The sequence below is a fragment of the Heptranchias perlo genome, chromosome 20 (genome assembly GCF_035084215.1).
Source record: "Heptranchias perlo isolate sHepPer1 chromosome 20, sHepPer1.hap1, whole genome shotgun sequence".
Classification (NCBI taxonomy): Eukaryota; Metazoa; Chordata; class Chondrichthyes; order Hexanchiformes; family Hexanchidae; genus Heptranchias; species Heptranchias perlo.
In genome coordinates this window covers 47,984,452-48,008,910 of record NC_090344.1, presented here as the reverse complement: position 1 = coordinate 48,008,910, position 24,459 = coordinate 47,984,452, and the positions used below count along the sequence as shown (strand labels likewise).

Genomic DNA, 24,459 nt, shown 5'->3' with positions numbered 1-24,459 from the left:
CCGAGGGTCCAAACCTGATGATGTGTGACAGGCGCCCGGGGGGGGGCGGGGGGCGGGGGGCGAGAGCAGTGGACAGAAAGTTTATCCCGCTCCGCCATGGCCCATGGTCGAGTGTTTTTTTTCTACTTTGATGTTGACAGAGGTGACAATGGATGGGCAGCTCATCCTCTGTCTCTGCTCCTGTCTCCTGTCTCCTGACTGGATCCCAGCGCAGATTGTGGAGACCGAGCCTGGAAGTTGCAGTGTTTGGAGGGGAAAGGGTGCGAGGGACAGGAGGGAGCTAACAAGGTTCCAAAGGCAGCGCTGTGAGGTGCAGCTGAAAGTCCCACAGCCAGTGACGTGAGTCCCTTCCTATTAAGTGCTTTCCGTCAGGATCATGAATCAATGATTCCATCTGATTATTGATCGCTTGAGATCCAAGCATATTAATGCAGAAGCACTTGTACCTATTTGAATTACAGCCGCACTGATCCCCTGCCTGCATCAGGCTCATTACTTCAGCACATAATCCACAAACACATCACACTAATTCAGCAGCGACAAAGGACCAAATCGGCTGTCAGTGCTCAGCGCATTCTCTCTACTTTGTAATTCTCGGTTGCCAGTCTGCAATTGAATTCCACAGGCTGTATTTCATGGGGAATGGAGACAGGGAGCACAGGAAAACAGAGAGGCAGAGAGGCAGAGAGAGAGAGACAGGGAGGCAGAGAGAGAGAGAGAGAGACAGAGAGGCAGAGAGAGAGAGAGAGAAAGACAGGGAGGCAGAGAGAGAGAGAGAGAGAGACAGGGAGGCAGAGAGAGAGAGAGAGAGAGACAGGGAGGCACAGAGAGAGAGAGAGAGAGACAGGGAGGCACAGAGAGAGAGAGAGACAGGGAGGCACAGAGAGAGAGAGAGAGAGACAGGGAGGCAGAGAGAGAGAGAGAGAGAGACAGGGAGGCACAGAGAGAGAGAGAGAGAGACAGGGAGGCAGAGAGAGAGAGAGAGAGAGACAGGGAGGCACAGAGAGAGAGAGAGACAGGGAGGCAGAGAGAGAGAGAGAGAGAGACAGGGAGGCACAGAGAGAGAGAGAGAGAGACAGGGAGGCACAGAGAGAGAGAGAGAGAGACAGGGAGGCACAGAGAGAGAGAGAGAGAGACAGGGAGGCACAGAGAGAGAGAGAGAGAGACAGGGAGGCACAGAGAGAGAGAGAGATAGGGAGGCACAGAGAGAGAGAGAGAGAGACAGGGAGGCAGAGAGAGAGAGAGATAGGGAGGCACAGAGAGAGAGAGAGAAAGACAGGGAGGCAGAGAGAGAGAGAGAGAGAGACAGGGAGGCACAGAGAGAGCGAGAGAGAGAGACAGGGAGGCACAGAGAGAGAGAGAGAGAGACAGGGAGGCACAGAGAGAGCGAGAGAGAGAGACAGGGAGGCACAGAGAGAGAGAGAGAGAGACAGGGAGGCACAGAGAGAGAGAGAGAGACAGGGAGGCACAGAGAGAGAGAGAGACAGGGAGGCAGAGAGAGAGTGAGAGACGGAGGCAGAGAGAGAGAGAGAGAGACAGGGAGGCAGAGAGAGAGTGAGAGACGGAGGCAGAGAGAGAGAGAGAGAGACAGGGAGGCAGAGAGAGAGAGAGAGAGACAGGGAGGCACAGAGAGAGAGAGGGAGGCAGAGAGAGAAAGAGAGAGGGAGAGAGAGAGAGAGAGACAGGGAGCAGAGAGAGAGAGAGCGAGGCAGAGAGAGAAAGACAGGGAGCAGAGAGAGAGAGAGAGGGAGAGAAAGAGAGAGAGACAGGGAGGCAGAAAGAGAGAGGCAGAGAGAAAGGGAGAGAGAGAGAAAGACGGGGAGCAGAGAGAGAGAGAGAGAGAGACGGAGCAGAGAGAGAGAGACGGAGCAGAGAGAGAGAGGCAGAGAGAGAAACAGAGACAGGGAGGCACAGAGAGAGAGAGAGGCAGAGAGAGAAAGAGAGACAGGGAAGCACAGAGAGAGAGAGGGAGGCAGAGAGAGAAAAAGAGACAGGGAGGCACAGAGAGAGAGGGAGAGGCAGAGAAAGAGAGACAGGGAGCAGAGAGAGAGGGAGGCAGAGAGAGAGAGAGACAGGGAGCAGAGAGAGAGAGAGCGAGGCAGAGAGAGAAAGACGGAGCAGAGAGAGAGAAAGGCAGAGAGAGAGGGAGAGAGAGAGACAGGGAGGCAGAAAGAGAGAGGCAGAGAGAAAGGGAGAGAGAGAAAGACGGGGAGCAGAGAGAGAGAGAGAGAGACAGGGAGCAGAGAGAGAGAGACGGAGCAGAGAGAGGGAGAGGGAGAGAGAGAGAAGGACAGGGAGGCAGAGAGAGAGAAGTGGAGAGAGCTGAGGTCCTTGTAACATTAAAGGCTAAGCCGTTCTCTTGTTCTGGAGGAGCTCGGTTTTGATCGGTATTGGCAATCTCGGAAGATCACCGAGTGAAAATCCTTTTGTAACGAAAAGTTTCCCAAGCACTGAAGCAACCAATTGGGCTGAAACGAGTGCCTTTTTAATGAGGTGAGAGGGGCAGAAGGCTCAGTGGTCATGGTCATATATAAACACAGGCAGGATAATGGAAGTAATCAGGCTGGGTCCCAGAATAAAGCATCATAAGGAGAATCACATGCCCCAGACAGCAAGACCAGACAACTAGATCAGAGTTTAAAGAGACTAAAATTAGATGTGTATACATGGATGCCAGACAAATTCAAAATAAAATGGTTCAGCTTTAGCGACTGGTGCCTTATAATGTTTTACAAATCCGAGCGAGATAGCTAAGATGCTGGAAGTGAATATAATGTACAAGGGGAGAGGGTGTTAAGAAAGAACGGGGGGGGGGGGTGGGAGAGGGGGTGAAAGGCATGTTTTCGATGCAAGGGGAGATTGAGGTCGTCAATCCAGCAAAGCAGGAAGAACTGCGGGACGACGTTCTCTGGCTGGAGGTGTGCAATAGAAGAGCCAGGACAACTGTTTGGAGTTTTCCACAAGGGGCTCGGTCCATAACAAGGAGGACAAGGTATCTCCTGGTGATGAGATCGGAAGAGGAAGTGAGAGAAAGAAGGGAATACGGGTGGGAGAGCTTCAACCAGACCAACAGAAACTGGGAATGCAGTGAGGCATTGTAATGGGAAGCCGGTCGGCTTGGTATTTTGGAAGGATGAGATCAAGTGGGTCAGAGAGCCTTCTGCATCTGATAGTCTCTTTTCACAATGGACCTGTTTGCTGGTTAGAGTGTGTGGTTCCCCCTTTGCTACACTGATGCCTCTTGCCCACTGATCAGAATTTGTGCTATTCGCTTTGCTTGAGGGTGCTTGCCATTCTAGTTTTCCTCACGCCCGAATCCCGGCAAGAGCGGAGAACTGAGTGGTGCCTTGGGTTAGACACTGACCTTTCACCTCCGAGCCTGGGTCCAAATCCATCCCAGACTCCTCTGTTGGCAAAGGTGTCAGGGTCCGATGTGAAATGAGTTTGGACATCCTTAATCCCCAGACAGGCCTGAGGGTGGGTTGGTCTGGGAATTGGGAAAGAAGGACACCATGGTGCAGTAAGGGGTGACCTTCTGCAGTTGAGGTTGAAGCACATTGTTGGGGCAAAGTAAGAGGGAGTTTTGTTGAGCGATGATGGACCGCTTGATGCTGCCACCGATTGCCTGAGATGGAGAATATTCCATTCCCAAGCGATGACATCCCTCGCCTCAATGAGCAGGAGCACATTATTTGAGAGCAAAAGTGGGTAAACCCACAAAGGCATGAAGCCTTCCCATGGCACCCACATCTCATGGCACCCACCACAGTTTCAAGGTGCTCTTCCCCCACCCACTCCCCCACCCACCCTAGAACAGGATACCTGCTCCCTCTCCCTCTCCGGGAACAACGTTGAGGCGATTGTGTTTTTGGAACTCCATGGATTTCAATCACAGCTAACATTCCGGGAAAAAGCCTGGAGAATTTCCAACAAAACACTCGCTTGCGGGCTTTCCCAGAGGATTTTTTAAAAATTTTTTTCGATTCAGAGGGCGAGAGCTCTTTAAAATAGATTTTTTGAAAAACTTTTACTCTGTTTTTGCAATCAGGCCATTTAAAAGTTACGGGATGTTGTTACTCTCAGAATTTACCAGCGTCCCAGTGAGAAGACTTTTCAATGAGCGTTGCCACGTGTGATATTGATCCCCTGCGTTCCCCTCTGTAAAGCATGAGTCTGGGAGCTCTGATGTGCTGCCCTGGTGTTGGGCTGTGATTGTTTCTGGAGTATTGTGTGTCCAGTCAGGAATTCGGCCACGGGATCACAGTGTCCGACTATTTATAAATAGGAACATCCGCTTCAGCTCCTCGATCTCACGAGGTGACGGTGTTTATTAATTGTTGTGTTTGTGAATAGGAACTCACCCAAAGATTAAACATGTTGGACTCAACCCCCGGAAGCACGGGGAGATCTCACACCGTCCCCCATTCATGGTGTCAGCCTCACGAGAGGCTGAAGTCAGTGGAAATAAAAATGGGGAGAGATGGGAAAGGGGCTGCCGATTCGCGATCACCCGTTTTACACAAAGTCAAGATCTACACCAACGCGGGGGATCGTTCAGAAGTGGCACCCTGAAAATGAGGCAAAATCGGAAGGTCGAAGAAACAGCCTCGAAGGTGTGCAGATATCACAGTTTGTACATTTGGGACCAACAGGTCCAGTGGGTGGGGGGAGGCGACATGGACAGAGATTGGATATTGCTGGAGGGGAACAGCATTCTCATTGGGTTTGGGCAGCTCTAAGCTTGGACCAAATTAAAGCTTCTTCCCTGGACTATGCGCTTGCTTTATGGTGCTTTGAATATGTGCAGCTTTCTGTGTTCGTCTCCCACCATCCATTTGACATTGCAAGTCAATGACCCTTGTTGAGCATGTGCAAACTGTCTCCAGGTGTATTGCATGGGCAGTGCTTCTCTCTGTCAGCCAAACACGAGGCGCCATTAATGTTGGCACTGGAGATCACTGTGGCACACGCTGACCCGTTCTTGTGACTGTAGTTGGGACCCGGTACTGACAAAGAGGGAGACAACAGTCTAGAGTGGTGGGTGAACAATGGAACGAATCCAAAGGTGGGGCAGCATTTCCAGTCTCTGACATGAAAATAAGATGCGTCAGATCCAATTCAAATGATGTAATTATCATGGAAATACTCCGAGGAAACCAGGGCCTTTCAAACTGATCAGAAACTCTGCTAAATTTGCAGCAGTTAAAGGCTTGAAATTGCCAGGGAGAAGGTCTTCAGGGAGTTGGAAAATCCCGAATGACAGCACCTGTTTTAAGATCTTCCAGCACACACTGAAGTTCAAGAAACATTACTCTCTCTAAAGCACTGAAGTGACAATGATCCATTAACTGTCGAGCAGGTGGGCAGGATGCAGTGAGTTCACTGTGGCAAGTATAAACAGAACAGAGACTGTGTGTGTCTGACTGACAGGAGCCAAATGGCAGTTTTTAAACCATGAGAGCTCGGGCGAGATCTCCAAAGGATTTCACGTCGATCAGAGGGACAGCAACCAGCAAATTAAAAAAAAAAACAGGGCAAGTGAATGAATGTTCCAGATTGAGGTATTGGAGAGTGTGTGCTCCAGTTCAGCTGAGAATCTCCAGGGTCCCTTCAACACAGAACCTAGGAGATAAAATCAGACACTTTCACATTGAGCTGGACTCTTCCCAAACAGCAATCGAAAGAAACCAGAAGTTTGCTGTGGGATTTTGATAGAATCTGAGGCAAACGATGCCATTTATTAAGATTGCTCCCAAACTGACTTTGCAGAATATCAGATATAGAGCCTGCAGGGGAAGAGAGGGAGCCTAACCATCACACTGTACTTCTTGTATCAAGACAGCAACCTTTCTCAAACAACAAGGAGATGCTGGAAACACACGGCAGGTCTGTCAGTGTTGTGAAGAAAAGTGTACACCCAAATTGTTAACCACTCTTTTCTCTTTACGACTGCTGCTGTGTGTTTTCAGCATCTTTCCTCGCTTTTCAAAAGGGTGTCTAACTTTTTTTTTTCCCCCGAAGTTTGAGCTGGTTAAATATGTGCACCATTCCCGTTCTGTTTCCAACTCTGATTTTTTTTTCCGACTTGGACCCACCTCCGTAACGCCTCTCTAGAAAACATAATACTCTTCCGATAAAGTGCCATAATTTGTATCACAAGCGGACTTCCGATCTCTGAGAAGGATTCCCGTAATTTATTGGGGAAACATTGTCCGAGGAGGAAAACACCTGAAGAGCCCTGACCTGCAGGGCTACGGACCAAATGCGGGAAAGTGGGATGAGGCCGGGTGGCTCGTTTCCTCGGCCGGCGAGGACACGAGGGGCCGAATGGCCTCCTTCTGTGCCGTAAATTTTCTGTGATTCTAAAGAACTTTGGATTTCCCCGTTTTCTATCTGGTTCCAAAATGGCTGTCATGCATTTTGAGAATCTGAAATGGGCACAGTGATCTGCACCGATCACCCAGACAGTGTCGCAGTCTGATTAAGGGCAGTCTGCACTTTATGGTTTTAAATATTTAACCTTTGCCACATTTTTCTTGCTGCATTTTGAATTACAATCAATGACCTTCAGGGAGTGCTGTTTAATCTGCAGGAAATAATATGATCATGATCTGGGAATACGACTTGTTCCATTTCATTGTCTCTGTTTCTCACTTGCTCTCCTGCCTTTTTCCGTGTAACTCTCTCTTTCTATTTCTTTCTCGACCTCAAAGTCTCGGTCTCTTTCTTTTTCACTTTTTATCTCCCTCCAACTCTCTCCATCTCATCTCTCTCTCATTCACTTTTCCACTCTCTCATTCATTCTCTCTTTCTCGCTCTGTCCCACTCTCTCACTTTTCTGATTGTCACTTCCTCTGTTTCTCATCAAGTGATGAGTTTGAGGCGCTAAAATGTAGGTAAGTCAAAGAAACCTTTGTTGTTGAAGTCTCTCGAAGGCGAGCCCACTCAACCAAATTCCAAGGACAAGAGACAAGGAAACTCAGGAGGAGGACAGGCATCTGTACCAGTAAGCCCCCTCACAGTGGGTATTGGATCTGAGCCATGCTGTTGTGAACAGGTGCCAGGCATGTCTCCACAGAGAGAGAGAGAGAGAGAGACAGCGAGCGAGTGAGAGAAAGAGATGGAGAGAAACCCACTCTTGTCAGTTACAGATCTGCCTGGAGACAGGTTGATTGGTGCTTACAAAAAGGGGAACCTGAAATAAGATGTTTGGAAGAGAGAGAGAGAGTAATTCTGAGCGAGGGCCATCAAGAATTGGCATTTACTCACAGAGTTCCTCTGTGGCCAGCAATTATTTTGTTCTTGTACAATCATCCAATTCAGAGTTTGTGTGGAGCTCATACTTGGTTAAGATTGAAGGCAGCTCTTCACAATGAATAGTCCCTACTAAACCTGTCAGCACCCGAGGTGTCCGCTTCCTGAAGCTCTGCGCAGGAAGGAACTCGATGGGCGAGTCCTCTCCCCTAATGGTACTCACCAACAGAATTAACTGCATCTTTAAAGAAGAATACCCTGATCCTTTGCTGACTTAATGTAGCACAGGCATGAAGCGGGGCCATGAACGAAATAAGATCATCCCTTTCGGCCCAAGAAACCTTTCTTCCAGAGTGAGCCCAAGGAAATGAGTGTCAGCAGGCTGCTTGATGCCAGTGGGGGAAGGTCTCCCAGCTCAGCTCCTGGCTTCCACACTTCCCAGAAGCATTCGGGGGGTGGGAACTGTGGCTGTGTGTGTGTTTTTTTTGTCCCCTCGCCCCGTGTCAGGCCTCCATTACTGCCCCCGGTTGAGGTCAGTAATCTCAGCGCAGACGGTGACTCTGGCGGAATCGGGGGAGGTCTCTGCGGAATCCGGTGCGGGCGGGGCCAGGCCCGAAACCTGCTCTGCTCATCGGTGACTCATTTCGGGAAGGGGGCCTTCAACAGGCCTGAGGCCCCTAATTTACACATTGAAGGGAAGCCTAAAGAAAAAGGGGCCTCACAAATTTAGCAGTGGGTCCAACACCTGCGCAGAGTGGGTGCAGACCTGTCCCTCTGATAAATTGGTATGTTTTTGGACTGCGTATCAATTCCTACCCCAGTGCGTTTAATTCCATTATAGAGAAACAGTAAACAAACAACTGCACAATCAGCTACAAAAATAAAACAGCTCAAGCTAATTGAGAGCAGTGATTCTTGGCTTCTTCCCTTGTCCCTGAGCCTTTAATTTTGGGAGCTGCTTTGAATTTCCAGTTGTTTATTATCCAATTACTCTCGTCTCTTGATCTCGAACAGCTTTGCTTTTTACTTATTTTTTCTGATTTGCGGCTCAGTGGAGTTGAGTGGGCAGGCGTTTTGAAACAATCAGAGCCGGGCTCATGAACGACATTGCTCTTCCCCACCGTGGGAGGGGGTGGGGGGGGGGGGAAGACAGCTCTGCCGAGTCGAATGGAAGGCCAGCGGGCTGCTGGACGGGCCCTTGCCAGGCCTTCGAGGGAATGCCAGCAGTTTCAACCCTGCTGCCGAGCCTCTTGTTGTGTTCCTTGAGCTTTTGCTGAAGATTTGATGATTTACCTGAAGGCAGCATTTCGGGCCCCAGTCTGCATTCCCCAAAGCCCTGGAGACACACCTGACAATGACTGTAGACTGACGCACAGTCAAATCTATTTGCATTCAAATCGTTCAGAAGTAAATTCGTCCTATCAGGAAATCTCCACCAAGTGCCTGTTATCTGCTAACCTTCTCCTCCTCTCAAAACAATATGTTAGAAATGAGTCAGCTCCTGTGTATGTGTGAAATGGATAACTTCATGTTTCAGGGCAGGCTTGGTGATGGACTGGCTGTTTTCTTGTCTTGAGCTCACTTGGGTACCAGTGGCATACAAACAGCACACAGCTGTGGTAAATGTGTCATCAGAGTCAGCTGTGGCTCAGTGGGTAGCATTCTGGCCTCTGAGTCCGGACAGTTTGTGGGTTCAAGTCCCACTCCAGAGAATGGACGGCATAATCCAGGCTGACACTCCCAGGGCAGTACTGAGGGAGCGCTGCACTGTCGGAGGTGCCGCCTTTTGGATGAGACGTTAAACCGAGGCCCTGTCTGCCCTCTCAGGTGGATGTAAAAGATCCCATGGCACTGTTCGAAGAAGAGTTCTCCCGGTGTCCTGGCCAATATTTATCCCTCAATCAGCACCACTAAACCAGATTATCTGGTCACTATCTCATTGCTCTTTGTGGGAGCTTGCTGTGCACAAATTGGCTGTTGCGTTTCTTATATTATAACAGTGACGACACTTCGAAAGTACTTCATTGGCTGTAAATCGCTTTGGGACGTCCTGAGGCTGCGATATAAATGCAAGTCTGTCTTTCATATGCAGGATACATGATACGTATTGTGGCACCTCCATAGTCTGTGCCCCTAGCTGCCAACAACTCACTTGGCAGCAATAAATGCCAGTTCCAGGGCGGTTTGTGGATACTCTACCTGCTGTGCCTGCAGCGGCTGTGCTTTCAACAACAGAGTCACTTCATGGGGGCAAAGTGCCTCCCTGAGTTCAATTTATTCCATCAGCAAAGTCTTGGGATAAATGTCACACACAGGAATTTTTCACCTTGGAAGAAAGAACTTGCATTTAATATAGCACTCTTTATCACATCCTCAGGGTGTCCCAAAGTGCTTTACAGCCAATTAATTACTTTTTGAAGAGCAGGCACTGTTGTGTAAGAAAACACAGCAGCCAATTTGTGCACAGCAAGGTCCCATAAACAGCAATGAGCTGAATGCCCAGCTAACCAGCTTTTGGTGGTGTTGGTTGAGGGAGGAATATTGGCCAGGACACCGGAGAGAACTCTCTTCTTCATTTGGTATCATGGGATCTTTTACATCTGCCTTAATCGGCAGACGGGGCCTCCAACAATGATTAATTTGCAGTCAGTAAGATGGGGATGCTTCTGACCTCTGAATCCTCAGCAGGGGGATGACGTTTGAACCCACCTCACAAGACAAAGCACAGTCCTGAGCTTCGCCTCTCGAGGATGGAGTGAGGGAGGAGCAGCAACACCAAGGAAAGGGTGATAATTAATCTCTATTTAATCCTTCGAATTGAGTAACCAGGCTTTCTTGCTGTATAAATAACAGAGTCACACTTGAGTCAAAGATCCAAAGGACTGTGCAGCCATATTGGAACGGACAGGATACAATGGTTCCTGTTCATAGAGAGTTTACTACAGGGACAACACCACACAAAACGTTCACTGCCAACTTGCTTCTGACCACCAAGTATAAACATAAAAGCGAGAGAGAAGCAAGTGCAGGTATCTCCCTTCCCAGCGCTGGGGATTATTTGGCAAAGGCACCAGCATCAGCTTGGGTCACTGGTTGCATTCTATGTCCTCTGAGTCAGAAGGTTTGTGGGTTGAAGTCCCACTCCGGGGACTTGAGCACATAATCTAGGCCGACCCTCCCAGTGCAGTGCTGAGGGAGTGCTGCGCTGTCGGAGGTGCGCTGTCTTTTGGATGAGACTTGAAACCTGCTAAGTTCGATGTAAAATATCCAATGGCACCATTCGAAGAAGTGTAGGAAATCCTCCTGGTCTCCTGGCCAACATTCAATCATCACCACGAAGAATAAATCAACTGGTGATCTATCTCATTGCTGCTTGTGGGATCTTGCTGTGCACAAATTGGCTACTCCATTTGCCTACAGTGAGTACACTTCAGAAAGTAATTCATTGGCTATAAAGTGCTTTGAGGATGTGGTAAGGTGCTATATAAATGCACGGTCTTTCTTTCTAGTCCCACGATAATCCCCGGAGAACAAAGAGGCAGAGTTTTAATAATACAGGCGGTCTTATTTACGTTCTGAGTATAACGGTAACCATTGCTTTACTGCAATTCATGTGCCTTCATTCTTCAAAAGAACACCTAATGGTGAGGTACCCTGGAAGGACAGTATGGGAAAGTATTCGGTCACTGAGTGGCACAGCGAAGACCCACACCTGCAGTCACCCACAGGGCAAGTTTCTGGTCTTGAGTCGAGGTGGTGGTGGGGGGGGAATGGGCGTATATCTCAGTGAGGAGACCTGAACGAGGCAGTATTGAAAGACGACTTACGTAGTTTCGTGTGTTGTGCCATCCTCTTCGTTCTCGGGCCACTCCACGTAACACACCACCCGGCCCGGGAACTGCTCTGTCCTGGAGTAATAGCACTGCGGAAAGGCGAGGGACAACGCCACTACCCAGATAGCTCCAATGACGATCTTGGTGGCTGTTGCTGACAATCTTGGTTTCAGCGGATGAATGATCGCCATGTACCTGGAGAATGGAAAAAGAAGCAGGCTGTAAAAAAAACGCAAGGCGGCCTAAAGGGAGGTGCCCCATCCCCTCTCCTCCTCTTCCACGGACCCTGAGTTAAGCTTGATGCGGCTCTACGGGTGCCAGTCACCCAGTGCCAAAAACACCCAAGTGGTTATTCTTCCCTATGTATTTGTTGGTGGGCTATTCAACAATGGGGGCCTCACAGCCAGGCAGCCTGCCCTCACTTGATGTCCACGTGCACACACTTCCCGCAGGATTCAATTGGGAGCAGGAACCAAGGCCATTTTGTTTGCCACCCTGCCTTGCTCAAGGGCACTGATTGTAACGTCAGGTACAGGGGGTAGGCCATTCAGCCCCTCGAGCCTGTTCCGCCATTCAATTAGATCATGGCTGATCTGTACCTTAACTCTATTTACCCGCCTTTGCTCCATATCCAGTTGCATAGTCCCAGGATAATGGGTCGGCCATTTCGGACTGAGATGAGGAGGAATTTCTTCACTCAGAGGGTTGTGAATCTTTTTTGAACTCTAGAGGAATCAAGGGATATGGGGATCGGGCAGGAAAGTGGAGTTGAGGTCGAAGATCAGCCATGATCTGATTGAATGGCGGGGCAGGCTCGAGGGGCCGTATGGCCTACTCCTGCTCCTATTTCTTATGTTCTTATATCCCTTGATACCCTTCCCCAACAATGATGTCAACTGTAGTGCCCCCAAGCTGCTAAATTATCATGAATCTGGGAGCTGGGTGGAGCAGTGTGCTATTGTCCCTTTAGCTGGCTTTGAACCGAGCCCAGATCAAGTCGCTAAAAGTGTCCTTTTCCTGCCAGATCGAAGGTTGTGTTGGAAATGCATTCAAGCCACTTCAACTTGGGTTCTCAACCGACTGGCCATCCATTGGCACCAAGTGGTGGCTCTCGCTTATCGAGGCCATTCTCACACTGGCCACTAATGGTGCATAATATCAAAGGTAATGACTCTTTGCCCATTCCATCTCCGTGCAGCGCACAATGACAAACACATGTCTCCTTTAAACTAAATGGACAAATTGAGCAGGGTTTTGAGGTTTAAATGAAATGCACATTGGTTTCTTCATGGACTTTAACCGAGCTGCCTTGAGTCTGCGCCATCCCTGAATTACATAGCCCAATGAGGCCAATGTGTACTTCTGCTAAACCTCAAGCCTGCGCTCTTGGTGCCTTCTATATATTGCTGTCCCTCACCTATTGCTGTCCCTCACCTGTTGCTGTGTCTCACCTATTGCTGTCCCTCACCTGTTGCTGTGTCTCACCTATTGCTGTCCCTCACCTGTTGCTGTCCCTCACTTATTGCTGTGTCTCACCTATTGCTGTCCCTCACCTGTTGCTGTCCCTCACTTATTGCTGTGTCTCACCTGTTGCTGTCCCTCACCTGTTGCTGTCCCTCACCTGTTGCTGTCCCTCACCTGTTGCTGTGTCTCACCTATTGCTGTCCCTCACCTGTTGCTGTCCCTCACCTGTTGCTGTCCCTCACCTGTTGCTGTGTCTCACCTATTGCTGTCCCTCACCTGTTGCTGTCCCTCACCTGTTGCTGTCCCTCACCTGTTGCTGTGTCTCACCTATTGCTGTCCCTCACCTGTTGCTGTCCCTCACCTGTTGCTGTGTCTCACCTATTGCTGTCCCTCACCTGTTGCTGTCCCTCACCTATTGCTGTCCCTCACTTATTGCTGTCCCTCACCTGTTGCTGTCCCTCACCTGTTGCTGTCCCTCACCTGTTGCTGTCCCTCACCTATTGCTGTCCCTCACCTGTTGCTGTGTCTCACCTGTTGCTGTCCCTCACCTGTTGCTGTCCCTCATCTATTGCTGTCCCTCACCTGTTGCTGTGTCTCACCTATTGCTGTCCCTCACCTGTTGCTGTCCCTCACTTATTGCTGTCCCTCACCTGTTGCTGTCCCTCACCTATTGCTGTCCCTCACCTGTTGCTGTCCCTCACCTATTGCTGTCCCTCACTTATTGCTGTCCCTCACCTGTTGCTGTCCCTCACCTGTTGCTGTGTCTCACCTGTTGCTGTCCCTCACCTGTTGCTGTCCCTCATCTATTGCTGTCCCTCACCTGTTGCTGTGTCTCACCTATTGCTGTCCCTCACCTGTTGCTGTCCCTCACTTATTGCTGTCCCTCACCTGTTGCTGTCCCTCACCTATTGCTGTCCCTCACCTGTTGCTGTCCCTCACCTATTGCTGTCCCTCACTTATTGCTGTCCCTCACCTATTGCTGTCCCTCACCTATTGCTGTCCCTCACTTATTGCTGTCCCTCACCTGTTGCTGTCCCTCACCTATTGCTGTCCCTCACCTGTTGCTGTCCCTCACCTGTTGCTATCCCTCACCTATTGCTATCCCTCACCTATTGCTGTCCCTCACATGTTGCTGTCCCTCACCTGTTGCTGTCCCTCACCTGTTGTAGTGCCTCAATTATTGCTGTGCTTCACTTAGAATCATAGACAGTTACGGCACAGAGGGAGGCCATTCAGCCCATCATGTCCATGCTAGCTGAAAAAGAGCTTTCCAGCCAAAGCCCACTTTACAGCACTTGGTCCGTAGCCCTGTAGGTTACGGCACTTCAGGTGCACATCCAAGTACTTTTTAAATGAGTTGAGGGTTTCTGCCTCGACCACCCTTTCAAGCAGTGAGTTCCAGACCCCCACCACCCTCTGGGGGAAAACATTTCTCCTCAGCTCCCGAATAATCCTTCGACCAATTACTTTAAGTCTATACCCCCTGGCCACTGACCCCTCTGCTCAGGGAAATAGGTCCTTTCTATCCACTCTATCGAGGCCCCTCATAATTTTATACGCCTCAATTAAATCTCCCCTCAGCCTCCTCTGTTCTCATGAAAACAACCCCAGCCAATCCAATCTTTCCTCATAGCTAAAATTCTCCAGTCTTGGCAACATCCTCGTAAATCTCCTTTGTACCTTCTCGAGTGCAATCACATCTTTCCTGTAATGTGGTAACCAGAACTGTTGCAGTACTCAAGCTGTGGCCTAACTAGTGTTTTGTACAGTTCTAGCATAATCTCCCTGCTCTGATAGTCTGTGCCTCTGCTAATAAGGGAAAGTATCCCGTATGCCTTTTTAACCACCTTATCTACCTGTCCTGCTATCTTCAGGGATCTGTGGACATGCACTCCAAAGTCCCTCACTTCCTTTACAATTCTCAGTATCCTCCCATTTATTGTGTATTCCCTTGCTTTATTTGCCCTCCCCAAATGCACTTCTCCGGAATGAATTCCATTTGCCACTTTTCTGCCCACCTGACCAGTCCATTGATATCCTCCTGCAATCCACAGCTTTCCTCCTCACTATCAACCGCATGGCCAATTTTTGTATCATTTGCAAACTTCTTAATCATGCCCCGTACATTTAGGTCTAAATCATTAATATATATCACAAAAAGCAAGGGACCTGGTACTGAGCCCTGTGGAACCCCACTGGAAACAGCTTTCTAGTCACAAAAACAGCCATCGACCATTTCCTGCCACTAAGCCCATTTTGGATCCAACTTGCCGCTTTCCTTTGGATCCCAAGGGCTTTTACTTTTTTGACCAGTCTGTCATGTGGGTCCTTGTCAAGAGCCTTGCTAAAACCCATGTGGACTACATCAAATGCACTACCCTCATCGACCCTCCTTGTTACCTCCTCAAAAAATTCAATCAAGTTAGTCAGATACAAGCTTCCCTTAACAAATCCATGCTGACTGTCCTTAATTAATCCGTGCCTTTCTAAATGACGATTTATACCATCCCTCAGAATTGTTTCCAATAATTTGCCCAGCACCGAGGTAAGGCTGACTGGCCTGTAATTACTCTGTCTATCCTTTTCTCCCTTTTTAAACAACGGGACAATGTGAGCAGTCCTCCAATCCTCTGGCACCATGCCTATGGCCAGAGAAGATTGGAAAATGATGGTCAGAGCCTCCGCCATTTCCTCCATTGTTTCTCTTAGCAGCCCAGGATACATTTCATCCTGGCCTGGCAATTTATCCACTTTCAAAGATGCTAAACCCTTTAATATTTCACATTATATCACTTATATTCATATTCATATCACTTATTGCTGTGCCTCACCCTGTTGCTGTGCCTCACTCTGTTGTTGTCCCTCACCTGCAGCTGTGCCTCACTTATTTCTGTGCCTCACCTGTTGTTGTACCTCACCTGTTGTTGTCCCTCACCTGTTGCTGTGCTTCACTTATTTCTGTCCCTCACCTGTTGCTGTGCTTCACTTATTTCTGTCCCTCACCTGTTGCTGTGCTTCACTTATTTCTGTCCCTCACTCTGTTGCTGTGCCTCACTCTGTTGCTGTCCCTCACCTGTTGTTGTGCCTCACTTATTTCTGTCCCTCACCTGTTGCTGTGCTTCACTTATTTCTGTCCCTCACTCTGTTGCTGTAACTCAGATGTTGCTGTGCCTCATGTATTGCTGTGCCTCACTCTGTTGTTGTCCCTCACTCTGTTGCTGTCCCTCACCTGTTGTTGTCCCTCACTCTGTTGCTCTCACCTGTTGTTGTCCCTCACTCTGTTGCTGTGCTTCACTTATTTCTGTGCCTCACTCTGTTGCTGTCCCTCACCTGTTGTTGTCCCTCACTCTGTTGCTGTGCCTCACCTGTTGCTGTGCCTCACGTATTTCTGTGCCTCACTCTGTTGCTGTGCCTCACTCTGTTGCTGTGCCTCATGTATTTCTGTGCCTCACCAGTTGTTGTCCCTCACCTGTTGCTGTGCTTCACTTATTTCTGTCCCTCACCTGTTGCTGTCCCTCACCTGTTGCTGTCCCTCACCTGTTGCTGTGCCTCAGTTGTAGCTTTGCCCCACCTATTTTTGTGCTTCACCTGTCGCTGTGCCTCATACGTCCCTGTGCCTCATACGTTGCTGTGCCTCACCTGTAGCTGTGCATTCTCTTGTGTGCTGGAAATTGTGTCAGAAAACAGCACCAGACGTTGCAGGAATGTGATAGACCTGAAATATCCACAGTGATAAAAAGGCACAGATCCCGAGCTTTTCAAACACTCCAACCCTGACGCTGGACCTCACAGCCCAAAGGTGCTGAGAGCTTCATACATCAACCAAAGAGATATTTCATACACAGTCTCATGGCAGCCAGAATGTGGTGTAATACGAACCTTTCTCTAACTGCAAGATGGTCCATGAGGGGATTAAATATCATTTGATCCACTCGAAACACGTTCTGGTTGCACTGACAGCTATCTGCCTGCAATGGGGGCACTGGAATAAAATCTACATAACTGTGGACATTCGCCACTGCCTATGAGCATAGGATGGGAGAGGATTGCTGTTGTGTCCCAGTAGGATTTAGAGAACCTTATGGGGAGTAGCCATTGAAAGACAACTGCGATGGTTTGGGACGTTTCAGGAATGGAAAGATTTAGAATACCTTTCATGGCCCTGTGCACGGGGGGACATGGAGCAAGAAGCTGAGGGAGGCCAAGGAGGCGCTGGATGAACAATGTCAAGAGTGACTTGTCACAGAAAGGGACGTAGATGACAGAAGCGACCAGGCTGGTTCATGGAGTCACTCGGCCCCATCTTTGCTGCGATGATGGACGGGAGTTTAGTCGTAGTTGTACGGGGAGTTCCTCAGACCGCATTACCCCACTTAATCTTAATTGTCGTCAAGGGAGTTTGGTATGGAGTCGTCCCTAGTTCCTCTAATTTGAAAAGACAGAAAGGCCTGCACCTTATGATAGCTGACGGAAATGTCTCCCAGTGCTTCACAACAACAGCAACTTGCATTTATATATACGCCTTTAACGTAGTAAAACGTCCCAAAGAGCTTCACAGGAACGTTATCAGACGAGAAAAGGTACGTTTTACGGAGGAGAGAGGGGCGGAGAGGTTTAGGGAGGGAGTTTCAGAGCTTGGGGCCCAGGCAGCTGAAGGCACGGCCTTCAATGGTGGAACGATCATACAATAAATAGCTTGCAAATGCCGTGAGTATTGTCATGTAGGTGACTGTTATATTGGTCAGAGACAGTATGAGGGCAGGCATTTTGTGTAGAACTTGACCTCATATGACATCATCAAGTTCCTCCCTGCAGATGTCAAAATGGGGGATTTCCCCCACTTCCAATTAAGTAATTAGGAGAAATGTTCTGAAATTAAATTAGAACGTTCTTTTCTCATGCTTCGCGCTTGTTTGATAAGACTTCCTCACTGTCTAAAGGGAATATAAGTCAGGGCAAAGTGTTTCAGAATCATTTAATATGAGCTGGAATTGCTCCGCGGGATCGGTTGGTGCCCCCTTAAGGGGTAGCTGATATTATTCTGCACCCAGTATTTTGACAGATTTCAGCCAGCTCCCCTGCATCCAGGTTAAATACATTGCATCATGTGGTACTGAGCCAGTCGGACCAGGAAGGTTCCAGATCAGTCCCTGGTCTGTACTAAGTTAGCTCATTACAGCTGGAGTTCAATGGGAGCAGGGACGAGACCTCAGTGACCCCTGGTTAAGGAGATGAAGTCAGGCAAGGTTCCTGCTCCAGATCTCTGTTTCGTAACCCCTGCTGGAAATGCACAGCAAGTCCAGCAACGTCTGAAAAAAATTATTACAGGTCAACATTTCAGAATAGACCCATAGTCAGGAAGGAAAGTGTGTGCATGTGGGTACGCTTGTGTGTGTGCGTGTGTTTGTGTGTGTGTGTGTGTGTGTGCATGTGTGTGTGTGCATGTGCACATGTGTGTGTGCACGTGTCTGTGTATGTGTGTGTCTGTGCATGCGTGTGTTTCTGTGTGTGTATTTCTGTGTATGCATGTGTGTGTATATGTGTTTCTATGTGTGTATATTTGTGTATGTGTGTGTGCCTGTGTATGTGTGTGTTTGTGTATGTGTGTGTGCCTGTGTATGTGTGTGTATGTGTGTATGCACGCGTGCCTATGTGCGTATGCGCGCGTGTGTGTGTGTGTGTGTATATGTGTGTGTGTGTATATGTGTGTGTCTGTGTATGAATGTGTGTGTGTATATGTGTGTGAGCATTTGTGTGTGTCTGTGTATGCATGTGAGTGTGTATGTGTGTGTGTCAGTGTATGCATGTGTGTGTCGGTCTGTATATGCATGAGTGTGTGTGTGTGTGTGTGTGTGTCTGTGTATGTGGTGGACAATAGGTTCAGGCAGGATCAGGCTCGGCTGTGATGTCCTTGACATAAATAATCTGCTGACTTTCATGTTTAGGCGCAGACATGATGAATGGCACTTGGGTAATGCATTGGAGGGTTCTGGTCCCCATGGATCGGTGCTCCAGCAAATCAGCATCGTCAGGAGAGAAGAAAATAAAGGGGGAAGGGAACAATTTATGTTTGAAGAGCAGATATTGATGGCCGAGCACCATTAAACCATCAGTTAACTGCGATCAAATTCTCTGCATTTTATTACTGGGGAAAGTGCTGTCAGTTTGGGGGAAAAGTGCTGTCAGTTTCGGGGGAAAGTGCTGTCAGTTTCGGGGGAAAGTGCTGTCAGTTTCGGGGGGAAAGTGCTGTCAGTTTCAGGAGGAAAGTGCTGTCAGTTTCAGGGAGAGTGCTGTATATTTTGGGGGAAAAGTGCTGTATATTTTGGTGGGAAAGTGCTGTCAGTTTCGGGGGGAAAGTGCTGCCAGTTTTGGGGGGAAAGTGCTGTATATTTCGGGGGGAAAGTGCTGTATATTTTGGGGGGGGTGTGCTGTATATTTTGGGGGGGTGTGCTGTATATTTTGGGGGGGTGTGCTGTATATTTTGGGGGGAAAGTGCTGTATATTTTGGGGGGGTGTGCTGTATATTTCGGGGGGAAAGTGCTGTATATTTTGGGGGGAAAGTGCTGTATATTTCGGGGGGAAAGTGCTGTATATTTTGGGGGGGTGTGCTGTATATTTTGGGGGGGGTGTGCTGTATATTTTGGGGGGAAAGTGCTGTATATTTTGGGGGGGGTGTGCTGTATATTTTGGGGGGAAAGTGCTGTATATTTTGGGGGGGTGTGCTGTATATTTCGGGGGGAAAGTGCTGTATATTTTGGGGGGAAAGTGCTGTATATTTCGGGGGGAAAGTGCTGTCATTTTCTAATAACTTTTTCTCTCGCACTAACAACAACTCCTGTGCTGCCGAGCGAATTGACTCAGCTCATCAGGCAGGCTGTAAAAATGTTGTGAACGGATAAATGAACAAAGATGGACATTCAAATACAACCAAATGCCCATAAAGGCTGCTCATGTGCGGAAACAGTCAGTGACAGCAGAGCTCCATTGCAATGGTGCAAAAACAGCCCTGAGCCTCACTGCAATGGTGCAAGAACGGCCCTGAGCCTCATTGCAATTGTGCAAGTGCTGCCCTGAGCCTCTCTGCAATAGTGCAAGAACAGCCCTGAGCCTCACTGCGATAGTGGAGGTGCAGCCCTGAGCCTCACTGCAGTGTGGCAAGAACAGCCCTGAGCCTCACTGCAATGGTGCAAGAGCAGCCCTGAGCCTCACTGCAATAGTACTGGAACAGCCCTGAGCCTCACTGCAATAGTGCAAGAGCAGCCCTGAGCCTCACTGCAATGGTGCAAGAGCAGCCCTGAGCCTCACTGCAATGGTGCAAGAGCAGCCCTGAGCCTCATTGCAATAGCGCAAGAGCAGCCCTGAGCCTCACTGCAATGGTGCAAGAGCAGCCCTGAGCCTCACTGCAATGGTGCAAGAGCAGCCCTGAGCCTCATTGCAATAGCGCAAGAGCAGCCCTGAGCCTCACTGCAATAGTGCAAGAGCAGCCCTGAGCCTCACTGCAATGGTGCAAAAGCAGCCCTGAGCCTCACTGCAATGGTGCAAGAGCAGCCCTGAGCCTCACTGCAATAGTGCAGGAACTGCCACGAGCCTCGTTGCAACGGTGCAAGAACGGCCCTGAGCCTCACTGCAATGGTGCAAGAGCAGCCCTGAGCCTCACTGCAATAGTGCAGGAACTGCCACGAGCCTCGTTGCAACGGTGCAAGAACGGCCCTGAGCCTCACTGCAATTGTGTAAGAGCAGCCCTGAGCCTCACTGCAATAGTGTAAGAGCAGCCCTGAGCCTCACTGCAATGGTGCAAGAACAGCCCTGAGCCTCATTGCAATTGTGCAAGTGCTGCAATGAGCCTCTCTGCAATAGTGCAAGAGCAGCCCTGAGCCTCACTGCAATGGTGCAAGAGCAGCCCTGAGCCTCATTGCAATAGCGCAAGAGCAGCCCTGAGCCTCACTGCAATAGTGCAAGAGCAGCCCTGAGCCTCACTGCAATGGTGCAAGAGCAGCCCTGAGCCTCACTGCAATGGTGCAAGAGCAGCCCTGAGCCTCATTGCAATAGCGCAAGAGCAGCCCTGAGCCTCACTGCAATAGTGCAAGAGCAGCCCTGAGCCTCACTGCAATGGTGCAAGAGCAGCCCTGAGCCTCACTGCAATGGTGCAAGAGCAGCCCTGAGCCTCACTGCAATAGTGCAGGAACTGCCACGAGCCTCGTTGCAACGGTGCAAGAACGGCCCTGAGCCTCACTGCAATGGTGCAAGAGCAGCCCTGAGCCTCACTGCAATGGTGCAAGAGCAGCCCTGAGCCTCACTGCAATAGTGCAGGAACTGCCACGAGCCTCGTTGCAACGGTGCAAGAACGGCCCTGAGCCTCACTGCAATGGTGCAAGAGCAGCCCTGAGCCTCACTGCAATGGTGCAAGAGCAGCCCTGAGCCTCATTGCAATAGCGCAAGAGCAGCCCTGAGCCTCACTGCAATAGTGCAAGAGCAGCCCTGAGCCTCACTGCAATGGTGCAAGAACAGCCCTGAGCCTCATTGCAATAGCGCAAGAGCATCCCTGAGCCTCACTGCAATAGTGCAAGAGCAGCCCTGAGCCTCACTGCAATGGTGCAAGAGCAGCCCTGAGCCTCACTGCAATGGTGCAAGAGCAGCCCTGAGCCTCACTGCAATAGTACAGGAACAGCCCTGAGCCTCACTGCAATAGTGCAGGAACAGCCCTGAGCCTCACTGCAATAGTGCAGGAACTGCCACGAGCCTCGTTGCAACGGTGCAAGAACGGCCCTGAGCCTCACTGCAATTGTGCAAGAGCAGCCCTGAGTCTCGCTGCAATAGTGCAAGAGCAGCCCTGAGCCTCACTGCATTAGTGCAAGTGCAGCCCTGAGCCTCACTGCAACGGTGCAAGAGCAGCCCTGAGCCTCACTGCAACGGTGCAAGAGCAGCCCTGAGCCTCACTGCAATGGTGCAAGAACAGCCCTGAGCCTCATTGCAATTGTGCAAGTGCTGCAATGAGCCTCTCTGCAATAGTGCAAGAACAGCCCTCAGCCTCACTGCGATAGTGCAAGAGCAGCCCTGAGCCTCACTGCAATAGTGTAAGAGCAGCCCTGAGCCTCACTGTAATACTGAGCAGCCCTGAGCCTCACTGCAATGGTGCAAGAAAAGCTCTGAGCCTCATTGCAATGGTGCACGAGCAGCTCTGAGCCTCGCTGCAATAGTGCAAGAGCAGCTCTGAGCCTCACTGCAATAGTGCAAGAGCAGCCCTGAGCCTCACTGCAATAGTGTAAGAGCAGCCCCGAGCCTCACTCTAATAGTGCAAGAGCAGCCCTGAGCCTCACTGTAATACTGAGCAGCCCTGAGCCTCACTGCAATGGTGCAAGAAAAGCCCTGAGCCTCACTGCAATGGGGCAAGAACAGCCCTGAGCCTCACTGCAATGGTGCAAAAACAGCCCTGAGCCTCACTGCAATGGTGCAAGAGCAGCTCTGAGCCTCGCTGCAATAGTGCAAGAGCAGCTCTGAGCCTCACTGCAATAATGTAAGAGCAGCCCTGAGCCTCACTGCAATAGTGTAAGAGCAGCCCTGAGCCTCACTGCAATAGTGTAAGAGCAGCCCTGAGCCTCACTGCAATGGTGCAAGAACAGCCCTGAGCCTCATTGCAATTGTGCAAGTGCTGCAATGAGCCTCTCTGCAATAGTGCAAGAACAGCCCTCAGCCTCACTGCGATAGTGGAAGAGCAGCCCTGAGCCTCGCTGCAATGGTGCAAGAGCAGCCCTGAGCCTCACTGCAATAGTGCAAGAGCAGCCCTGAGCCTCAATGCAATGGGACAAGAACAGCCCTGAGCCTCACTGCAATGGTGCAAGAACAGCCCTGAGCCTCACTGTAATAGCGCAAGAGCAGCCCTGAGCCTCAGTGCAATAGTGCAAGAGCAGTCCTGAGCCTCACTGCAATGGTGCAAGAACAGCCCTGAGCCTCACTGCAATGGGACAAGAACAGCCCTGAGCCTCACTGCAATGATGCAAGAACAGCCCTGAGCCTCACTGCAATTGTGCAGGAGCAGCCCTCAGCCTCACCGCAGTGTGGCAAGAACAGCCCTGAGCCTCACTGGAATGGTGCAAGAACAGCCCTGAGCCTCACTGCAAAAGCGCAAGAACAGCCCTGAGCCTCACTGCAATGGTGCAAGAACAGCCCTGAGCCTCACTGCAATGGTGCAAAAGCAGCCATGAGCCTCGCTGCAATGATGCAAGAACAGCCCTGAGCCTCACTGCAATTGTGCAGGAACAGCCCTGAGCCTCGCTGCAATGATGCAAGAACAGCCCTGAGCCTCACTGCAATTGTGCAGGAACAGCCCTGAGCCTCACTGCAATTGTGCAGGAACAGCCCTGAGCCTCACTGCAATTGTGCAGGAACAGCCCTGAGCCTCACTGCAATGGTGCAAGAACAGCCCTGGGCCTCACTGCAATGGTGCAAGAGCAGCTCTGAGCCTCGCTGCAATAGTGCAAGAGCAGCTCCGAGCCTCACTGCAATAGTGCAAGAGCAGCCCTGAGCCTCACTGCAATAGTGTAAGAGCAGCCCTGAGCCTCACTCTAATAGTGCAAGAGCAGCCCTGAGCCTCACTGTAATACTGAGCAGCCCTGAGCCTCACTGCAATGGTGCAAGAAAAGCTCTGAGCCTCATTGCAATGGTGCACGAGCAGCTCTGAGCCTCGCTGCAATAGTGCAAGAGCAGCTCTGAGCCTCACTGCAATAGTGCAAGAGCAGCCCTGAGCCTCACTGCAATAGTGTAAGAGCAGCCCCGAGCCTCACTCTAATAGTGCAAGAGCAGCCCTGAGCCTCACTGTAATACTGAGCAGCCCTGAGCCTCACTGCAATGGTGCAAGAAAAGCCCTGAGCCTCACTGCAATGGGGCAAGAACAGCCCTGAGCCTCACTGCAATGGTGCAAAAACAGCCCTGAGCCTCACTGCAATGGTGCAAGAACAGCCCTGAGCCTCACTGCAGTGGTGCAAAAGCAGCCCTGAGCCTCGCTGCAATGATGCAAGAACAGACCTGAGCCTCACTGCAATAGTGCAGGAACAGCCCTGAGCCTCACTGCAATAGTGCAGGAACAGCCCTGAGCCTCACTGCAATGGTGCAAGAACAGCCCTGGGCCTCACTGCAATGGTGCAGGAACAGCCCCAAGCCTCACTGCAATGGTGCAAGAGCAGCCCCAAGCCTCACTGCAATGGTGCAAGAGCAGCTCTGAGCCTCACTGCAATGGTGCAAGAGCAGCCCTGAGCCTCACTGCAATGGTGCAAGAGCAGCCCTGAGCCTCACTGCAATGGTGCAAGAGCAGCTCTGAGCCTCGCTGCAATGGTGCAGGAGCAGCTCTGAGCCTCACTGCAATAGTGCAAGAGCAGCCCTGAGCCTCACTGCAATGGTGCAGGAGCAGCTCTGAGCCTCACTGCAATAGTGCAAGAGCAGCCCTGAGCCTCACTGCCATGCATTAAACTCTCTCTATATCACAAGAATCTCACCCTCCCCACCAACGCCAGACTGGAGTGTGAAGGAGGTGAAAAGGGTGTTTGGATTTGGATGGGCCCTCATTGTTAGGTTCCACACCGCTCGCTGCAACCTCTGACAGGCCTCACAGACATCTCAGCACAAAGTCCGCCAGCGAGATGTTTGTCTTTCTGCTGGATGACTGTGCTTTTGGACGGCTTGTAGGAATCATTCTTAAAGTGACCCAGCCGGCTGGAGCGTGACAATTTGATGGGGTGAATACTGAACACCAGATAAGCCACACATTCAGCTGTCTCTAAATATTCCCAGACCATCTGCCGATTCTGGGCACTTCTCCCTTGTTTTTTATTGCCTGCCTGGCTGCCTATCTTACCTCCTGCGTGAGCCCAAACAGCGTTCGTCGGTGTCTATTCGGGCGTGGAGATTGCTATCC

At 50.2% G+C, this 24,459-nt stretch overlaps 1 protein-coding gene across 1 annotated transcript in view; it reads right to left on the bottom strand.

Annotated features, from left to right (window-relative positions):
- The window catches only part of LOC137336147 (substance-P receptor-like), a 64,173-nt gene that overhangs the window by 22,702 nt on the left and 17,012 nt on the right, over positions 1 to 24,459 (bottom strand). The window contains exon 2 of the mRNA XM_068001627.1: positions 11,082 to 11,282. Within this exon, the coding sequence (XP_067857728.1) occupies positions 11,082 to 11,282 (201 nt within the window). The remainder of the gene's footprint in view (positions 1 to 11,081; positions 11,283 to 24,459) is intronic.